The sequence below is a fragment of the Pseudorasbora parva genome, chromosome 10, assembly GCF_024679245.1.
Source record: "Pseudorasbora parva isolate DD20220531a chromosome 10, ASM2467924v1, whole genome shotgun sequence".
Lineage (NCBI taxonomy): Eukaryota > Metazoa > Chordata > Actinopteri > Cypriniformes > Gobionidae > Pseudorasbora > Pseudorasbora parva.
Genome location: NC_090181.1, coordinates 15,541,880 through 15,562,588, shown reverse-complemented (window position 1 = coordinate 15,562,588; position 20,709 = coordinate 15,541,880). Strand labels below are relative to the sequence as shown.

The window sequence follows — 20,709 nt, the reverse complement described above, 5'->3', positions numbered from 1 at the left end:
TCTGTTTGAAATATTGTATTTTTTAATATAGAAATCTAAAATGTCTGACAACTTTCCATATCACATTAATGAAAAATTAGCAAAGCTCAGTTCAAGCCTTCCCTGACGTTTGCCAGTGTATGATATGATTTTCACTTGTTACTTAACAGCCACTCAAAAATAGAATTATTAACCCTTTATAGTTTGATAGGTATAAGTAGTTTTGCACTTTATTAATCCCACAAGGAAATTGAAGTGCAATACAAGATGGTAAAGTACTCAGTTTGCACAAAACAATAAAAACAGAACAATAGGCTAGCCAAACAAGGGGTACACATAAGTGGTAAAACTGCTATATAAATACTGTAATTATATTAAGGCAATACTGTAAAAGTGGCAAGAAACAATTAATGCACATATTTGTTTAAGTGTTGATAAAGAATGAAATATAAGTAAAAGTTCAGTCAAACGATCAAAACAGTAATTATAACACATTTATGTTTGAACTTTTAAGGGGGGAAAACAGTAACATTTAATAAATTGCACTAATCCCTGAATTGATTGCATTAAGTACAGCTATGAGATGAATAGACCTAGTTAGGGTGAAGGGTACCTTGACACAAGATGTAAATGTTAAGTCTCAGAGACATAAATGACCTCTTGTAGCGTTCTCTGTTGGATCGATCAATTGTTGAATGTACTTCTCATTCCAACACGCATGTCACAGAGGAGGTTTTTATTTTTATGAGGCTTTATTCATGATGGACAGCAGATGGACATTATTCTCCTCTCTATAACAGCCTTAAGCATGTCCAGATCAACTCCAGTGACAAAGCCTGCTTTCTTAATAAGCTTATTCAGCCCTTTGGCACCTTCACCTTTAGCTTTAATCCCAGTACCCAACAGACCGATAGAACATGTGAAGCATCTTGCTACACACTGAAGAACCAGAGTCTCCTCAAGATGTAGAGTCGGCTCTGGGCCTTACTGTAGATTGCCTGTGTGATCTGTGCCAGTCTAGTCTGTTGCTTCTGTGATCTTTGTCCAGTCTAGTCTGTCTTCTATGTGGAGGATTGAGCTTCACATGGTTTTGAATCATACACTATATTGCCAAAAGTTTTGTTATAATACCACTAACAATTGTCATGAAGTAGTGAGGAAATTTCACAAATGGACAGTTGCACAAGTCGTAACCTATCACGGTACCACATTTGAATTCACTGAGCTCCTGAGAGCGACCCATTCTTTTACAAATGTTTGTAGAAGCAGTCTGCATCTCTAGGCGCTTGGTTTTATACAAGTGATTGGAACTCCTGAATTCAGTGATTTTGAGGGATTTTCCAATACTTGTGGCAGTATGTTTGAAACCAACGTGCATAACACTTTTGACTCAAAACATATAGTTACGGAGATACAGCCCAAGAAGTCAGATTGTCCCTTATAACTCTCCAAATAAAAATTTGTCTATTATTTGAGATGAAGTGAAAAGTATTTTTTTTTTAAACACAGGACAGCATATTGGTTTATAAAATGTAATTTTTAAGCATGTTACATAACATACATAGGGCATAAAACATTTTCACAAGGCTTTTGTGAGACTAAAATCCATGGGAAATTAAAAGAGAGAGAGAGAGAGAGAGAGAGAGAGAGAGAGAGAGAGAGAGAGAGAGAGAGAGAGAGAGAGAGAGAGAGAGAGAGAGAGAGAGAGAGAGAGAGAGAGAGAGCTCAATCACATACACAATAGAAAAAAAAAAGACAAAAAGGAAAAACAAAATGTAATAGTGGTCCAAACTATAATGACACTCTCTGGACAACCACTCACCTGTGCACAATGCATTGAAAAGTATTAAACAGATCTTTAATATTGGCAATATGGCATTGATTCCCATTCCAGTGTTCTGGACATGCACAGGCAATGTTATTTGTCAACAACACAAATTCACTGCTAGCAGTCTGAAGAAAGATACTCATCTCTGGTCTCCTATCGTTCATAACATGCGCTTTGTGAAGTACATTTCTCTAATGGGCTGTTAATAATATGTGAATCAAACCATCAAAACCATATTACCACATTGTGCCACAGATCGTGTCAGAACTGGTCTGCATGCTAGTGGGGTACTGCTAACTGAACAGTTTCACTTTTAACATAGCATTACTAAACAAATAAAATAAAATATGCCCTAAGTTATCTTACAAATGGTTTTAATTTCTATGGATGATTTCAATTTCCATAAAAAGCAAAGGGAACACTAAACAGGCCAAAATCAAGTGAAAAACAGTAAATATATTATTAAACAGTTTATAAACTGAGGACCGTCAGATACTACATACCACTGCAGATGCTAATATTTCCAAGTAAAATCTGAAATGTACGCCATTTTAACAAATGTCTTTTTTTTCTTTTCATATTGAACTATCTAAAGCGTGACTGACCACCGCTTTCAGTGGAAGTGCACAACCCATGGTAGTGCTGAGGTGAAACAGGTAAGAGTGTTTAAGTACAAGATACAGTAGGTGTATATGACAACAGTTATCTAAATGCTTTTAATATCCCTGCAATTACTTTTTAGTCTCAGACTTAGCTGTGATGAAATGCATGTCCTTATTTTTAATTTATTAATTAATTTATTTTCCATTAACTATTATTTTAAGATTATGTTTGTATAAAATGACACTAGTCATAGTTTTCTACAGCAGAAACTGCACATTATGGAAGGCCAAGACAAACAAACTAAGGAACAGGGTTTCTCCCCAAATATCTTTCTTTTCTTGTCCGAAAGCTGCACTTGTGAAAAGACTAAATGATTTTTTTTTTTCATAAACAGCTCTTCATTAATCATGGGTTTGATCTTTACTGGAGGAATTCTGACATGGAGTGATAAGGAAAGGAGATGTGTAAAAAGGTTGTTTTCTTTGCTGAAGGAGTGTTGTTTAGTTCTCTCCTCCCTCGCCTCCTTCTCCCTCATCTGGTGCGTTGTCAGATGTCCATAACTGGTGGATGGAAAAAAAAAATGTTATAACGGTCAGAACACAATCCATGCTGTTTTAGTATTACTTATATACTACTATAGTTTTATTAATATTTTCAATTAGCTTTTATTTTTATATTTTCAGCTTGTATTAATTTTAGTTTAATTTATTTTTATGTACATTTTAGGTTGTTTTTTTTTCGTAGTTTTTTTTTTTAGTAGCCAAGGGAACATTTCTCATTTAGTTTGTTTTCTATCTTTATTTTACTTTATTTCAGCTTTATTTCAATCCACAAAAATATTTTAAAATTATAAGTTGATCCTTCCTCATGAAAGAGACACAATTCAACGTCTAGGCACTCATATAAATATTAGTATTTAAAAAAAAATTCAGGGCTGTATTTTAAAATCACCAACCAGGGCTCTACACTTATATATTTTTTAAATTAAATTATTGGTCAATATTTGCCTCCTTAAATTTATTCCTAGGGGCTTTTATTTTACCTTTGTAGCAGAATCTTTCTTATTAAAATGTCATCTTTTATGTCAAATTTTAAATGTATAGTTATTTAAATAAATAAATGTTACTTTATAATATAGAAATATTAAATTATTAAAATAATTGAAATGATACTTTAAAAAAGAAAACACCAGTAAGTGGCGACAAGTCACTGGATCATTAATTCAATTGAGTCGTTTAAATTGTTAACTAGTGTTGGACTTGAAGCGACGCTGCGCAGACGATCAGTGTTTGATATTAAAGTACAGAGAGAATGATTAGAATTCGATACACTTTTATTACTTTGATACAACGATTGGTCTGTGCAGAGCCACTTCAAGTCAAACACACCTAATGTCTTTATGAATGGGTCACCGAATCATTGACTTAACGGATTCGTTAAAAAAAATGCAGATTCATTTATCAACAAAACACCACTGTTTGTTTGCTCGGAGATGCGCAGCAGCTCAGTTGTGACTTTATTTGGCTTTTTTTGTTGATGAAATAGAGCAAAATCAAACAAAATGTGGCCTAAAATATAAGTAACTTAATATTTACTTCTTGTTTATTTAACTGTTGTAATAAAGCAATATCACATTTGCAATAGGGTTGCAATCACGCATGTTAATCGGTTTCACATGTTTTGAGCTTGCTTTGTTGCCTGAAGGAGCATAAAAAGCAGCCCATTCTAGTTATAGCAGTTATTATAGCAGCCAACTTAACTGTTGTGCCGTGTGGATAGCAGAGGTAGTTTTAATTTTTATTAGATTATACACTTTTATAGATTATACACCGGTACGCCCACTTTTTTTTCTCAAAGTCACATACAGTAATTGTCAGTCACAAATACAACTGAAATGGTCGCAATGTAGAGCCTTGCCCAAGCAGGTCTTTATCAGGGTGACAAATAAAAAAAATATTAAAAAGTTTTAGTTCCAGTTAACATTGGCCATTTTTTCTTAAATCTTGTCTTCTGATTTTTATGGTATATCACCACTATATCAAGCCAAAAAGTAATTTCAAAGCCTCTATAAATTGTGAAAATTGTTTGTAATGTCTCTACGCTCGTTATCGAATCATTATTGTGGAAATTAAATGGCTCTGCTGTGAGGAAATGGTTCTGTTACTCACTGTGAGGTTGTCTCTCAGTAGCTGCATGATAAGAGTGCTGTCTTTGTAAGACTCTTCATTCAGCGTATCAAGCTCTGCAATGGCCTCATCAAATGCCTAAATGTGTACAAAAACCCATTCTTAAAGATGAAAAAATGTCCACATCCGTAATGAATATACAGCAGACATGGTAATTTGAAACATACCTGTTTAGCAAGGGCGCAGGCCTTCTCTGGAGAGTTAAGGATCTCATAGAAAAAGACAGAAAAGTTTAGAGCCAGACCCAGACGAATAGGGTGTGTGGGCTGCATCTCTGTCTTGCTTATATCGAAGGCTTTCTGGTAAGCATCCTGAGAGTTTTCTATGGTTGCTGAAAAGGAAAAAAAAAAGAAATGGTTAGGCATGCAATGCATATTGCGTATAATAATCTCAATGAAGGATCAACAGTATGAAGTTTTGGGCCAGTGCTGCTTGCACTAATTCAGAATGGGTCAGCATATTTTGCATATTAAGCAAAATTATGATTTATGATTATGTATAATTTCTACCTTTTTGACAAAACATTTGTTTTATTGTTTACTAAAAAAATACAAATAAATATATTTGTTGCACAAAAACTAAATTGCTAATTAAATTATTAAATGCTACTACAAATTGTATTTCAAATGCATTTAAAGTATGCATTTAAAATTTTTACCTGGTCATACAAATACACTGCTATGTTGGCAACAGAAAAACTGTTCCTTATTGTTCAGGCCTACAAAGATGCAAAAAGAAGCCTAAAACTAGGCCATCCAAAAATATAAATATGAAATTTAAAGAAAGTAAAAATGAAAATAAAATAAAAAGAAAGAAAGAAAGAAAATGAAGAATCTGTATTGAGCAGATAATGACTCAGACATGAAACAAACTTCCCCTTGTTTCGATGTTTCCAGTTGCATCATACAAAGGAAAGTCCAGTCATACATTTTATGTTTGTAAAACCAGCAAAAAAAACCAGCAGCCATGCATTCTTACCTTTCTTGTCATCTCCTGCGGCAACTTCAGCAAGGTATCTGTAGTAGTCGCCCTTCATCTTCAGGTAGAAGACTTTGCTCTCGGGATTTGTGGAATTCTCAATTAAATATTTGTTCAGCAGCTCCTATAGAAGAAGTGTAAATGAAAGAAATTAACTGGTGGAAATGCATGAAGGTTTAGCTAGAGACCATATTTAGACACTTTCTTCATGTCATTTATTCCTGACATTTCTCCAAAACCCCAAAAAACATGCCAACCACCAAATACAGGCAGCTAAATATCAGCTAATCCTCCTGTTAGTGCCGTTACCACACCGACTTGAAGCAGTTTTAAGGGATTTCACTCCAAACTTCATTTTAGTCCAGAATTAAGCTTAATCTGCGTCTCAGAGACTAGCCTACTGCTAGATCTCTCCATCAATCTAAGACTGCTTCAGCAGTAATCTGTGTCAGTGAAAGCAACAGCTTTAAGGCACGGGTAAATACCAGATTACCCACCACACAAGGATGAGACAGATTACCACAGAAAGGTCAACACAACATCATGAGGCCCGACCCTCTCCCTACCTCACTATGGTAAGATCAGGTCAGAAAATGCACCATCAAAAGCTTAAGTTTTCTCTGGACCCTCTTATGCTTCTGTGCCTAACAAACACTGTTACAATCCAGTTGGAAACAGATCAGCTCAGCTTCAGAGGTTTGCTCAAGTCTCTAGAATAGTCCAACATTTCATTGCTCTCTTAGTGATTAAAGGGATAGTACACCCAAAAATAAAATGGCAGCGGCTTTAAGTGTAAAATATAATCTAGTTGTTATTTTACACTAAGTGCAAATAGTGATAGATGCTATTTACACCAAGTGTTAATAGTTACTAGATTCTAAAACACTTAGTGAAAATAACATTTTCTTAGCGTTAGATGATATTTACACTAAGTGCAAATAGCTGTAGATTCTATTTAAGTGAAAATAGTGATATATTTAAACCATATAAAGTTGCAGTTCTTTGCAATATAAATAGTATATACATGTAATTTATACTTTTTTTTGACAGATACATATTATTTGCACCTCAGTATTGTTGTACATTAACAGGATGCAATAATAACAGAGTGTAAATTATTATTTTTATTTAAATAATAAATGGACCACCTTAAAGGGAAAATAAAATCCCAACATCTACCCCTAACTCTACCCGATAAATGCTTCTATTATAATTAAACATTTCGTTAGGCACTTTATTTTCACGTTTAGAACATTTTATTATTTTTTATAGAAAATAGATGATTTGTGATGAGAGAGGCGGATCCGAACCTGTGTTGATTGCGACAAAACAATGAGCCATTAGCCATAAGCTTTACTGATTGCACCACTGAGGATGTTGAATTATGGGCGTTTTTTTTTAATCTTTTTTGGCACAGCCAGGCATTGTTAGGCAGAACTAATGTGAATAGCACTTGCCAACAAGTACGCTATTTGCACTTAGTGTGAATAGATGCTCAGAAATATATTAAAAAAGGCATCATGGTCTCGTTCCAAAACTGAATGCCTTTCTCCTTTGGTAACAAGTAAACATGTTTAGGCCATACGATGAAAGTCCAGGGTTTTGGACCCCACAGTTTTTCAGAACTTTGTTTGTGTCATACAGGTGTAGAATGACGTAAGTAACTAAGCAAATGACAATTTTTTGGATGAACTCTCCCTTTAACCAAAGGCAGGTAAATAATTTTCAAAGAGTACAAACTGCACCCTAAATTGTCAAAACAGACAAAACAAGAAGCATTAGAAACATTCTTAGGCATGAGGACCTGTTTCTTCACGCTTGCCTGAGCTTAAAGGCCTGCCAGAGCATTTTTTTAATTCTTCACACTCGTCAAGGATTCTCTGCACAGAGATGCCAGTCGTTGATGACCAACGCGGAGAAACAAGGTCAGTGCTATCCTAGAATCCTGTTTCTGGCCTAAAATATAACAGCATTTGAAGACTACAAGCAGATGTACACAAAAATAACACAAAGTTGAGCATCCAAACATTATAAAAATTAATTTTGAGACCGTGTTAGGCCTAATTTGCGTATGGACTTGCATTAGGTTCAAAAGTCTGGGTTAATAAGAATACAAATAAATAAAAACACTTTTATGCAGCAAGGACTAAATAAATGTTTTCAAAAGACTCTGTTACAAAAGATCCCCATGCTGTTTTTTAACGTTATATTAATCAAAAATATAAAATGTAATCACCGATTCAATATGAGAACGCAGCCTTTGTGAGTATGAGACTTCTTTCAAAAAACACTAAAAATGTTCACTGGCCTAAACATTGGAACTGAACTGTGTGTTTGAACTAAGAATGGTTGACTAGTCTACCAACAGCTGACTGGTTAAAAGTGAGGTTAACTTATATTTTTACTTAAACTTTAAATATTTTTAGTGGTGATGCTCTAAAGGGGAGTTTAGAGACATCTTCTCTGTGAAGGTTTAACATGCTGTGCTTTAGTACACAAACAGAACTACTGGAGTCTGAAATCTAAAACGGTCTCTGAGAGGTTTTCTAAATCCATCCCTGCTACAGTCAGATGATTAGATGTTGATCCTGTATACACAGGCAAACATCTTTATATACATTCCCCTCATGTTCAACAAATATAAATCAATGATAAATGCTGGAAACACTTGGCACTTGTTCACTGAGCCTAGTCCTTCCTACTGAGAGTATGAGAGCTGGCAGCATGTGGCAGGCTGTCTGGACAGGTGGGGGTGTGAAACAGCCTTGATCCCAGAGAACATTCAACAGTGAGATGAGTCACAGACACACCCTTAGCCATCACAGACAAGCTGGGAAATCAAGCTTGAGTTCTCACTAAAGCCATGCACAGAAACTGACCATGACTCACTCCACAAACACAGTTCACCCCTCATATGGATACAGACTGGACTACAGAAAAATCACTTATAACGGGCCACTGTCTTACTAGAAGGAAACTACAGTGACTGACTGTGACTAGTTTGGCTTTCCACAGGAAGCACTATCTGATCTTCTTACAGATATTACAAGTTCAGCCCGAAACCAATAATATTGATAAGCCAAAAAAAGGTTTCATGTTACAGCAGATAATTGTAAATGGGTGATATTAAAGTCGAAATAAAATGGATATTCATCCTATTTAAGTACTGATTATTTGTTTTGTTTTCATAGTTCTTTTTTTTTTCTTCCCTAATTTTAGTCAGCATTCCAGTGAAATGACTTCTCTGTGGTGATGTATGCTGGCTGGGCTTCTCCAATCATTTAGTTTGTCTGCTTAAACCCCGCCCCTTTCTTACAATCAACTGCAAGCATTCAGAGCTGCCTCCATCCATTAAGCGACCAATGAATAGAACCAAATCCCTGCTCTGCTTCCTCGAATTTAGCCATCACAACATTAAGTACAGTAAGAAACAATTATTATTTTTTTAGATCTTAGCTAAAGATTTAAATGTGTTGTTAAATTATTGTTCTTAGAAATGAGCATGCACACATTAATAACCATAGCCAATATCATCCAATATATATCTAATACCGATATTTTGTCATTAATTTGCATCATAGTCACATGCCAAATATGGTATATCTGTGGCAACAATACACTGTATGTGTCGAAACATTTATTTTATGCCAAAATTAAGTAAAGATCATGTTCTATAAAGATATTTTGTAAATTCCCTACCGTAAATATAAAAAAAATTATTAGTAGTAGTAACATGCATTGATAAGAACTTAATTTGGCTTAACTTTAAAGGTGATTTTCTCAAGATTTACAAACCATAGATCAATGGAAATCATTTTTTCAGCAGCTTCCATATGATGTATACATCTAAAAAATGTCCAGGATCACATTTATATAAAACCTCTAGATATCACCTCTAGTAATGGCCATTGAAGAAAAAAAAAATCATTTTGGTTGACTACATAATTGTCTACAAATCATACATAAAACAGGGTCTTCTCTATGAATACACCACCTTTTCTAATGCACAATAGCAGCCTTGTGCTACCATTTCAGCTCAGACTATAAGAAAATAAACCACAGCTTCCATTTTTAGAACAAACCTCCTTCAGGCAACGTTAAACATTAATGTATTTATTTAAAGAAACAAAGTGTCTGAGTGGATGAGGCTGAATTGTTCCACCAGTAGCACAAGCACTGAGAATGAGAAACGGCATCAGGGGCGTAGCCAGCGGACGGGCTTGACGGGCACAGGCCCGCCCACTGTAATGATGAGGCCCCCTCAGTTTATTATACAAATACAATAATATTTGTTAAATAAAAGTTGTTTAAATTATTTTAACATAATTACAAAATTATGTATTAACATCTCAAATACTGAAATATATCAAATGTGTTTTTTTTACAGTCTATGTTTTTTTCATAATGTTTGACTGACTGCTGTGTTAGAAAATAGGCTGTCTCATGTATGTGACGCAGCTCCCGCCTGTGACTTCGTGAAGTGTGTTTACCTATTTACTTAGCCTGTAATTTGCAGTTGTGTGATAGAGAAACAGCAGCAATGCAAAATTCTATAAAAATGACTTTTTTTCTTGTATGTGGACAGGTTGTAGCTACAGTTTTGGTTTATGTACACCATCCCCATCCAACCCCCCCACCCCCTCGCATGAATGTGCCCGCTCAATTTTGCCCAGGCCCGACCAAAAATTAAATTCTGCCTACGCCAGTGAACGGCATACATCACTGTTACCCAGCAGCCATTCGGACAGTGTTACTAAACTACACCTTCACACACACACACACACACCCACACACACACCTGTGAACTTTGATCATCTCATCTATTTGTGACCAAGACAAAGCCAGGGACATGATTTGACTATACACATAAACACTTCCTTCTGTGGGAAGTGTCTAACAGGAAACACTTATATCATCGAGAGAAGTTTGTTTTACAAAAAGGTATTAAACACAGACTTTTTCACTACTACTTAAGCTAGATATAAAAAATAATGAGTCTGACTGTCCTTGTGCAAGACTGTGCATGCTCCCCTTAATTTAGACACCCTTGTCTCCAGCACGAGCCAAAATTGGGCTGCTCTTCCATCAGAAAAGAGGACGTGTTCTCTGCCATGTTATGTGTAATGCACACATGTGGTCTATTTTTCTATAATGTGGTCTATAGAGGAACACATACTATTGATTTTATACACAAATGGCTGAATCACAACAGTGCTAATATTCAGAACAACAGCACTCTTGCTTGTGTGATTAATTCAGCATGTACCATTTAATGAGATTATATTCAAAATTGTACATTGTGGTCTTTGTTGTGCAATTTACATTACAAGATTTAACTGAAATCACAATCAAACCGAGATGAATGGCATCTTTGTATTATTTGCACACTGATTTGGATCGAATCATTTAAATCTGCAGTAGGTAAATTTTGTAAGAATGTATTTTTTTTACATATTTGTTAAACCTGTCATTATGTCCTGACAGTAGAATATGAGACAGATAATCAGTGAAAAAATCAAGCTCCTCTGTCTCCTCCCAGTGGTCCTATTGCCATTTGCAGACATACAATGCTCCCTGTAAGAAACAACCAATTAGAGCCAGGAGGAGTGTATTAGCGGTGTCAATCAAGTTTATGCAGGTGCGGATCACACCCCTCTCTCATGCACATCACGTAAAGGGCAAGCGTACCGGTGTGCTGCAGCTTTGCTTATTATGGCGGACAAACAAACCAAACTGCCAATTCGTCGAGTGGCACCTGCTCACAAAACGGATAAAGACAGATGACGATGATAAAAAAGAAAGAATTCGATAGAGCCTGAAATAAAATGAGGGTAAATATCGGATACATAATATTATGTATTATAACAAATGCTTGCAGGGGGCACCAACGGCCTGCTGATTGTTGATGTTACACATAAAACTTGATCAAATCCTTAGCCTTTAAAGGAAGTGTATGTAAGATTATGGCCAAAACTGGTACTGCAATCACTATCCCCTCTCCCACCCTCCCCTGACTCGAGGTTGCCAGATAGGCTGCAGGATCCAGAATCCAACTACTAATATGGCCAAGACCAAAGAGCTGTCCAAAGACACTAGAGACAAAATTGTACACCTCTACAAGGCTGAAAATGGCTACAGGGAAATTGTCAAGCAGCTTGGTAAAAAAAGGTCCACTGTTGGAGCAATCATTAGAAAATGGAAGAAGCTAAACATGACTGTCAATCTCCCTCCAACTGGGGCTCCGTGCAAGATCTCACCTCTTAGGGTCTCAATGATCCTAAGAAAGGTGAGAAATCCGCCCAGAACTACACAGGAGGAGCTGGTCGTAACCTGAAAAGAGCTGGGAAAATTTCCAAAGTTACTGTTGGTAATACACTAAGACGTCATGGTTTGAAATCATACACGGCATGGAAGGTTCCCCTAGCCTGACAAGCCAGACCCACATCAAGATGTTTGGTCTGGAAACTCACCATAGACAGGGCTCAATCCGAGGGGCGGGATAAACTCCCTCTGCACGCGATAGGATAGCGCTACACCAACCAGAGCAACGAAGGTGAAGCAGAGCTTGTTGATCGATTAAACATTCACGTCATCAAACAATATCCGGTCGGCTAAACTCCGAACACATCTTCCCTTTTTAAGAATGACTTCAGTGCCGTTCTTTGTTCTTTTCTCAAAGAAAAGCTTAACTCCAAATCTTCCAGAGTCGCGGTCAAAGCTGATTTGAAAGACCGCCGTTCGCTAGTTTCTGTGTTTACTAGAAGCACGCAAACGCAACTCGGCCGTCGTCATTATGCCCCCGCCCGCCGACTCTATACACGATGTGATTGGCCCGTCCAGATTGTGAGGAATACAGCTCAGAAGGGTATTGAGAGTTCCTAGACGACACTTGCGGGCAGATTAAATTTGCTGCCGCTAGGGTGCGTCTAGATTTCTAGGCTAAGGTTCCCCTGCTTAAACCAGCACATGTCCAGAACCATCTTATATTTGCCAATGACCATTTGGATGATCCAGAGGAGTCATGGGAGAAAGTCATGTGGTCAGATGAGACCAAAATAGAACTATTTGGTCATAATTCCACTAAACGTGTTTGGATGAAGAAGAATGATGAGTACCATCCCAAGAACACCATCCCTACTGTGAAGTTTCTTACATACAATTACCTTAATATTGGCCAAACAACATTTAATTCAAATGTTCACTTAATCTTTAAAGGTCCCATTCTTAGCATGTTTTCGAAGCTTTGATTATGTTTACAGTGTGCAATATAACATGAGTTCATGTTTCGCGTGTAAAAAAACACTGCATTTGTCACACAATTTACTTATCTATACAGCGCTGTTTCCTCTGTCCTAAAAGCGGCCTGATGATTTCCTTGTTCTATGAAGTCCCTCCTTCAGAAATACGTAACGAGTTCTGATCGGGCCAGCGCTTCCCGTGTTGTGATTGGACAGCAGCTTAGCGCACTTTGCCCGGAAAGGTCCCGCCTCTTACCATAACGGGGAGATGCAAGCACTGAATGCACATTCTGAATGCGCGCTCTTCTCCACGTGGGAGAGCAACAAGACCACGCCCCCTTTTTTGCGTGTTCTTGTGGGCGGAGGGTTAATCAACAAACGGTTCTAGTGACATCATTAAATCCCTGCACTTCCTGCTGTAGTCCAAACCGGCCGCTTGCTGTAGGCTTTGAAAGGGAACTTCTGTTAAATAAAATATCACGCTTGGGATTGAACTTTGAGCTTTATAATTTTACAGGTATTATTTATGCTCTAACAGCAACATTTCACACTAACTAAAGTTTGAAAGATGGAATTGCGAAGAACGGCACCTTTAATATTTGGTCATTTCTTTATGATTGAAATGCTAGGACATCAAAACATGCAAATGCAGAGTGAGGGTTTAAACTTTTAATTTGAAATATGATAAACAACAGTTTGCATGTTCAAAAATATTTTTGCCATAGGTTTACAAATCTGATGAAATGGCGCAAATTGCATACACAGATGGAAACTCGCAGCATACGCAGGGATGGAGTTTGAGACACGCTCCACACATTTACAGGGTATATGCAGGAATCCTGAAGTTAATTTCAATACCTTTTTAAGACTTTTTAAAGACCTTCTCAAAATATTTTAAGACCTCATCGCACTTCAAGTTCTAATCGGCAACAAACCTTTAATAAACAGTTGTAGTTGAATGTAGACTTAAAATCTCTATCGTAGACCAATTTTGTATTGTTTATATTATCTGTATATCTGTTTATATTATTTATAGTATCTATTTTACAACGTATGGAGGGCGACACATTACCTAACTGCGCATTTCGCAAAATACATGACGTCACCTGTAGACGGTGCTCGCCAGGGATGGAAATTAACTTTTTTCAAAGTCTACCACTCAATGTTTTTACCAGCCACTTTTTTGTTTTTAACAAATTAATACTACAAGCTCTACAATACTTGGGCAGTTTATTTAATCTCAAGTCTCAATGAAATACTGACATTTTCACAATGATTTGTGGTCTTTTATGGCTTCCAGTTTTATGGTTGTTAGTCCCAACAATGAAACTATTCATTCTGGCATCTTTGAAGCGTGTTGACAACATACCGAGCAGAACATTGTCAGTAGGGATACACCGAAATCACAATTCTTGGCCGAAACAAAAAAAGAAGGAGCCAAAGCCGAAAACCGAAAAATAAAATTCAAACTAGAATGTTTAACTCGACCTCACTTAAATAATAATGTACATGCCTACTGGCCTGCAGAAAGGTACAGAAATTGAATAAACTAATCAAATGTAAAATAACTGCATATTTAACTGTTTAAATGAAAGATTAATCCTTATTAAACTTACAAAAGCTATTCAATCAAGAGCATTGTTTAATGTCAAACTAAATATAAGGACATCACTCAGGCAGCAGTAAAGGCTACTGCACCTTTAAGACCTGAGGCAGGAATATGCTCGTCTTTCTCGACTGTGCATACTATACAGTTCACTTAAGGCATATTCAGACTATGTCTGCTATGATACTCATCAAGATGGACATGTTGACAAACTTCTTGTGTGAGTTTGTCCGTGTAAGCGCAAGACTTGAAAGAGAACTCAATATTTGCGCGCTGTGAGACTCGCGCGCGCTCTCGGATGATGCACAGCGTCAGATCTTCTCTCAGCGCGCGCGAGTCTCACAGCGCGTCTTCACGCGATGATGACGGAGAAAACGACTGGTCATATGCGCACATACGGCAGCACTCGCATGCACTGAACAACGTTTACAAAGAGGTGAAACAGCTCGGTAGGTGAAGCGAGTTTACCGCCACAACTCAAAATCAGCCGCGTCTGGCTGGTGGCGCTGCTAATGTCCATCCCTGGCGCGCGCGCTCCGAGCCGATCTCAGACTGAGCGCCCCGTTGTTTTTTAATACTTATGGGGATGAAAATAAATATATTCATAAATACTTTTTGGAGTCAAACTCTTTTGACAAAGCTTGAACAAAATACTTTTAAAATTTAAGACTTTATAAAGCCGTGATAAGACTTTTTAATACTTTATAAGGGTCTTAATTTTCCCAAAATTGATTTATCACCTTTTAAGACTTTTAAAGACCCCGCGGATACCCTGATTTAATTGCCAGCATTACTGTGAACGGAGTATGAAAATAAAACGCATATTAAACAATAGCACTATGCTAAAGTATATTTTAAATGTTTTTAATCTTGTAGCCTAGAAAAGGGTCGAGTAATGTGATTCGTGGATTTTCATTTTTGATTGATGAAGAATATAGCACTGGGCAACAACTCACTATGTGGTAAAGCCTATAAATGCAGTTAGAATGTCCCTAAAATTCGAGATCCTAAAAGGAAGTAAAAAGTAGGGATGAACCAATCCGATACTCACTATCGGCTTTGATCCGCCATTATTTGCCGGATTGGGTATCAGTCAGGACAGATAATATTCTGTGTTGTTGTTGTTTAAGCCCCAGTGCCTCACACAAGGCACAAAAACATTATAAAGCATCATCAACGATTTGTGCACTATTATAAGTGTCCTAAAGCTATTCCATAGTTTAATGTGAGTACAGATTAATATTTAAGTCATTAAATTCAAGTTTATGTCAATGCATGCTTCCCTCTGCTGCGGCTGTCAGTCACTCTCCATTCAGCTTTCAAACTGTGTGTCGCGTTCGGTTACGACAGTCAACAAGATGAAACTCTCCAAGATGATTCATTGTTCCTGATATTATGCTTGATCTGTAGATAACGCTCTGTTTTCTCATATAATGACTTATCTTGCTGGCATTTATTGCTGTAAATCGTGTTACTTTCTCCCGGGTGTCTCTTAGATCACAACACTGGACTAGATATTGTATTGTTCTTCACACACAGTAACTGAAATGTTAAACTATTCAAAGAAATGGCTCAATAAAATATTGCATAGATACAGTACGCGTCAATATATCTTTTCTTTGTGTTTTGAACTTCTCAATGTGGACAGAGTGCTGCGAGCTGTGACTCTGTGTTGCTTTAAGCGCATCATCCTGCCCACGAGATGTGCATAAATGCTTTGTGCCGCTATGCATTATAATACTTATTTGAGCTATGAGCCTTTCTTGTTCTGCCCTATCTATAACATGTTGCTGCCTCATTAAAAATATACGCTATACATTAAAAATAAATGTACTTGTTTTTCATGAATGTATTGTATAACAATGTGTTACATTTTTACCAGATTTAAAGCTACACTTATTAGCTTACACGACTTGTTCCCGCCGGTGCTATGCGCGAAAACACTGCAGGCTCACTCTCGCTAATATCTAAGGTAAATCATCAAAACTAACATATCATCCCTTACATGCATTTTATTTAACTAAATACATTGTCATCTAATAAAATGCATTTACATCATGATATACAGTATAAGTACAAATTCTGTTCTTCCCAGACTAGCATGAGATGAGTACAATGTGATAGGCTACTGATCTTACACAACAGTTTAATACAATAGATAACTAAGTTAATGTTGTTGTTTTTTTACAAAATGTAAATGGCTATCTTTATGGTCTATTGAATCATTCAATGGACAATAAAGAGAACATTTACATTTACCATTTTCATAAAGAGAACCATTTACTTCACTTCTGAATGAATCAGCCGTTTGAATGAATCAAATGAATGAATTACTCAATTACTTAAAACATTAGACATTAATCCCAATTTTTTAAAATTTCTTATTAAAGGGTTTAGTTCACCCAAAAATGAAATGTATTTTTGAAAATGTATTATTTTCGATGCTTCAAGAGATTGTAATTAACTAACTCATGTCACATATGGACTACTTTAAAGATGTTTTTATTACCTTTATGGACATGGACTGTATAGTGTGCATTCATTTCTTTATTAAGCAATTACTTAAAAATTAAGTATTAATTATAATTAACATTTTGTGCTTATGTATGACTAAAATTAATTATGATCATTATTATTGCTAATAATATAATAATATATATATTAATATTTAAAAAAGAAATATTACTATTACAATAACATTTTCATTATTTAAAAAAACTGTATTTAAGAATAAATATGACAATATTATAATAATATTTATATTTAACAAAACTGCAGGATTACCAGTTAACATGCAGGCAGCCTATGATGAAAAATCACTAGAAATTTCTAAGGATTTATAATAAAATATTATTTTATTTTACTATTATTATAACAATCTGTGATCAATTTATTTTCTTTTTTTAGGAGGTATGCAAAATCAAGTACGAATACATGTCTTTAATATGAAATATGAACCTCACTGTGGGGAAAAAACTCCTGTACAGTGGAAAAAAAACATGAATTGGCATTTACATTTATTTAGATAAGTATTATTTTTCCTGTTTTTTTTTAAAACCCAAAATATGATGGAGTGAGCACTGCTGGGCACTAAACACACTCATGTTTCATTCATACTGGAGGCCAGAGGGCGCCCTCGAGCAGCAACACCACATTTCCCTCAGAGAGAAGTAATATAATGAAGTTTTCAGGAAATCCCTAATGTGAAGCTAGCGCTGTGTAGCTGAATAAAAAGAACATAGAAAGGCTTTGATTAAACATGAAGACAATAAACACACAATATATGGTGTATTTGATGCAATGCTAATCGGCATAGATTTCATCACTGAATAGAATACTATGAAATATATAATCGTTCTGTGAAAATAAGCCACATCAGCTCACAAAAAGGAAATATCTAACACTCGACTCACGATATGAAGTGAATTAAAACATGTTATTAAATGGTGTCTTTTTTTTTAAACGCACATTATAAGCGACTCAAACTCGCAGAGTTGCTTTCAGACAGAGAAGCATTTCCTATTGATCAGATCTGCTCTCCACTTACACGCTGGTATATATTTATTTCATTCAAATCACAGCCTTTACGTTTTCTTAAGCAAAATCACGATTGCGTTTTGATTTCAATTACTCAGGCAGCCCTAATTTTTAGTTAAATCAATTTAATCAAGGAATTGTGACAGACCTAATCTGTATTTTTACTGCCTGTCACACTATTACAGAACTATTACAGACATGTGCATTCCTAATTGTTTGGTTTTTCCTTTCTTACTGTTTATCCATTGATAACACAAATTGTTTTATCTAAAAAAAAAAATCAATAGTATTTTTTTAACCATACTCACCAACACATCATTGCAGATATCTCGCAGCTCGGACTCCACTTTCTCCCGGTATTCCTTCACCATCTGCAGTTTCTTGTCGTTTCCTTCAGTCTTCTGCTCGATGCTGGAGATGACCCTCCAGGCAGACCTCCGGGCACCCACCACGTTCTTATAGGCGACGGATAGCAGGTTTCTCTCCTCGTTAGACAGCTCGGACCCAGCCTCAGTCACCAACTTCATACAAGCCGCCATATCGTCATAGCGCTCTGCCTGCTCGGCCAGCTTCGCCTTCTGGATGAGCTCTGTTCTGTCCATCCTGCTGCTTTTCTTTAAGTCTGTGAGTGTTTCTAGGTCTATGGGACACTCGGCTGATCAAAGGAGGGGAATGAACCGCTGCTTAATCCCTGGAGAGGCTGAGGAGGAAAGATAATGAGTCACATTCCATATATCGATTAGAAAATCCTTTATGCGAACAAATCATTCTTTTCACTTCTACAGACTGATGTCTCTCTGCTTTGATTTGTGTGACTGCTTTGGCTGTAGCACAAGCAAATAGCATTTGAGTACGTGCCTTGTAGCATAGCACAAATACACTCTATATTTTGAGCTCTGAGGATCTCTAACAGTGACATCTTGTCATAAATTAAATGAATAGCAGAATTGGTTGAGAGAATTATTCAATTCCTAGTTCATACCACATCAAAACTAACCTGTTTTTTCGCCACCTACAGGCGAAATAATGCAATTGTAAGAAATAATCAGTAAGTGAATCTTTTTGGTAAATGATTCAAAAGATTCGAATCACTGAAACGAACCAAAAGCCCTATTGAAGCTCTTCCGTGTGAATCTTACAATTTCATTCTGAACACACGGACTAAAAACACGGATATCAACCGAGATTAATATACACGTCTTAAAACCTAGTGAGTTGCCCACCAAAAGAGCATTTTGGGCGCGTTCCTACAGATGCTGTCTAGGTAGGCAGCTCACAAGGATTTGGTTTGGAGACAAGGACAGGGTGTGTGTGTGTGCGACTTAGCACATCTGTGTCAATGTGATCCGTACAGCCCTGCCCTGTTCACTTAAATATCATACATATCTTAGTAGATCGATTGCTTAACGTAATTTTAAGTACACAAAAATGGGACATCGCAGTTGCATATACCGATCACAATAATACCGAGTCAATATGAATCAATGAAATCTAGCCTGATTTCCGTAGCAATGAGGTTAACGTTACTGCACACTATACATGACGTTACTTGACCATTTCATCCATCCGTCAGATATGCATATTATATTAACATTAATGTTAGCTTATACTACCAATAGCTCTATGTAAATCGTTTTTAGAGTGATGTAAATCAGCTAAGTCAAATAAACCTTTTTTTATCAATTGTAACGACCTGACGACCCGCCTTTAACAGCGATGGGTCTCTTGTCCAATACATGTTATAATTTTAGACAACAAATATTTAACAAATATACAATCTGTGAATACAAATATCGCACATCAAAGGGAAATACACGTTTACTACATTGTAATAACCAAATCAAGCCTTTTTCCCCCCTCTGGTCGATATGGACGCAGTTTGTCAGCCCCTCCTGCCTCTCAACCGAGCAGCGCGGTTAGAGCCTACCGATTACGCCGTCCATTAAAAGAATATAAATGAAATATAAGAATCTAAGCTTGTTTAATAAAGAAACATAACACCTCAAACCTAATATATTTTAGATTGCATCTCACCTCTCGATCAACGGTTAACTCCAACGGATTGATAGCCTTTGAGCTTGGATGGTTAGGGAAAAAAATGTAGTAGAGGAAGACAATCGAAAGTGTTACCGTAGGACGTCGCTAATCCCGCCTGTCAACCAATCAGATACCGCGCTTCCCGACTGTGATGCGTAGTTCTTCAAATGATCATCCAATAGCAGTTTAGCGCGGGGAATGGAGGCGGGCCGAAGCGAATGCGTTCGGTTGGCCCGTAGACTCTGACTTGTAGCCACGGGGTTTCCTCCAATTAGAGCAAGGGGGGTGACGTCACTATTGCTATGGTGATCCCCCCTCCTCCTACTCATCCCCAGCATCACCATCAGCATCATGATTGGGAACTGTATGCATCAACAGCAGATCTAGCCTACCTACTGAGTCCCAAATACCATCTCTCTAATTAATCAGATTTGAAAGATAATTGCTTTGGTTCTTGTAAGGGCTTATACAAAAAGAGTTCATTTGATATGTGAACGGGGTTTGCGAAAATGTACAGTAATAAGCTCTATGATATGAAGAAAAAATGCTGAAATTCCAGCAAAGATTTAAAGAGAAGGACAGACTTCTGAACGCAATAATAAAACGCATAGCCTATATGTAGACATGAACAATAACAACAAGGTACCTGGGAGGCCAGTACACATTGAGAATAGCCTACATGCGTAAAGGACATCATTACAAGGTCATCATTGCAAC

At 36.7% G+C, this 20,709-nt stretch overlaps 1 protein-coding gene across 1 annotated transcript; it reads right to left on the bottom strand.

Annotated features, from left to right (window-relative positions):
- Positions 1-1,497: 1,497 nt before the first annotated feature.
- ywhaqb (tyrosine 3-monooxygenase/tryptophan 5-monooxygenase activation protein, theta polypeptide b) lies at positions 1,498-20,141 on the bottom strand. The gene is made up of 6 exons (XM_067455295.1): positions 19,990-20,141; positions 18,264-18,655; positions 5,575-5,698; positions 4,764-4,927; positions 4,579-4,674; positions 1,498-2,970 (listed from the first exon to the last, which is right to left on the bottom strand). The coding sequence occupies exons 2-6, from the start codon at positions 18,555-18,557 to the stop codon at positions 2,911-2,913; spliced, it is 738 nt and encodes a 245-aa protein (XP_067311396.1). The 5' UTR covers positions 18,558-18,655; positions 19,990-20,141; the 3' UTR covers positions 1,498-2,910.
- Positions 20,142-20,709: the final 568 nt, after the last annotated feature.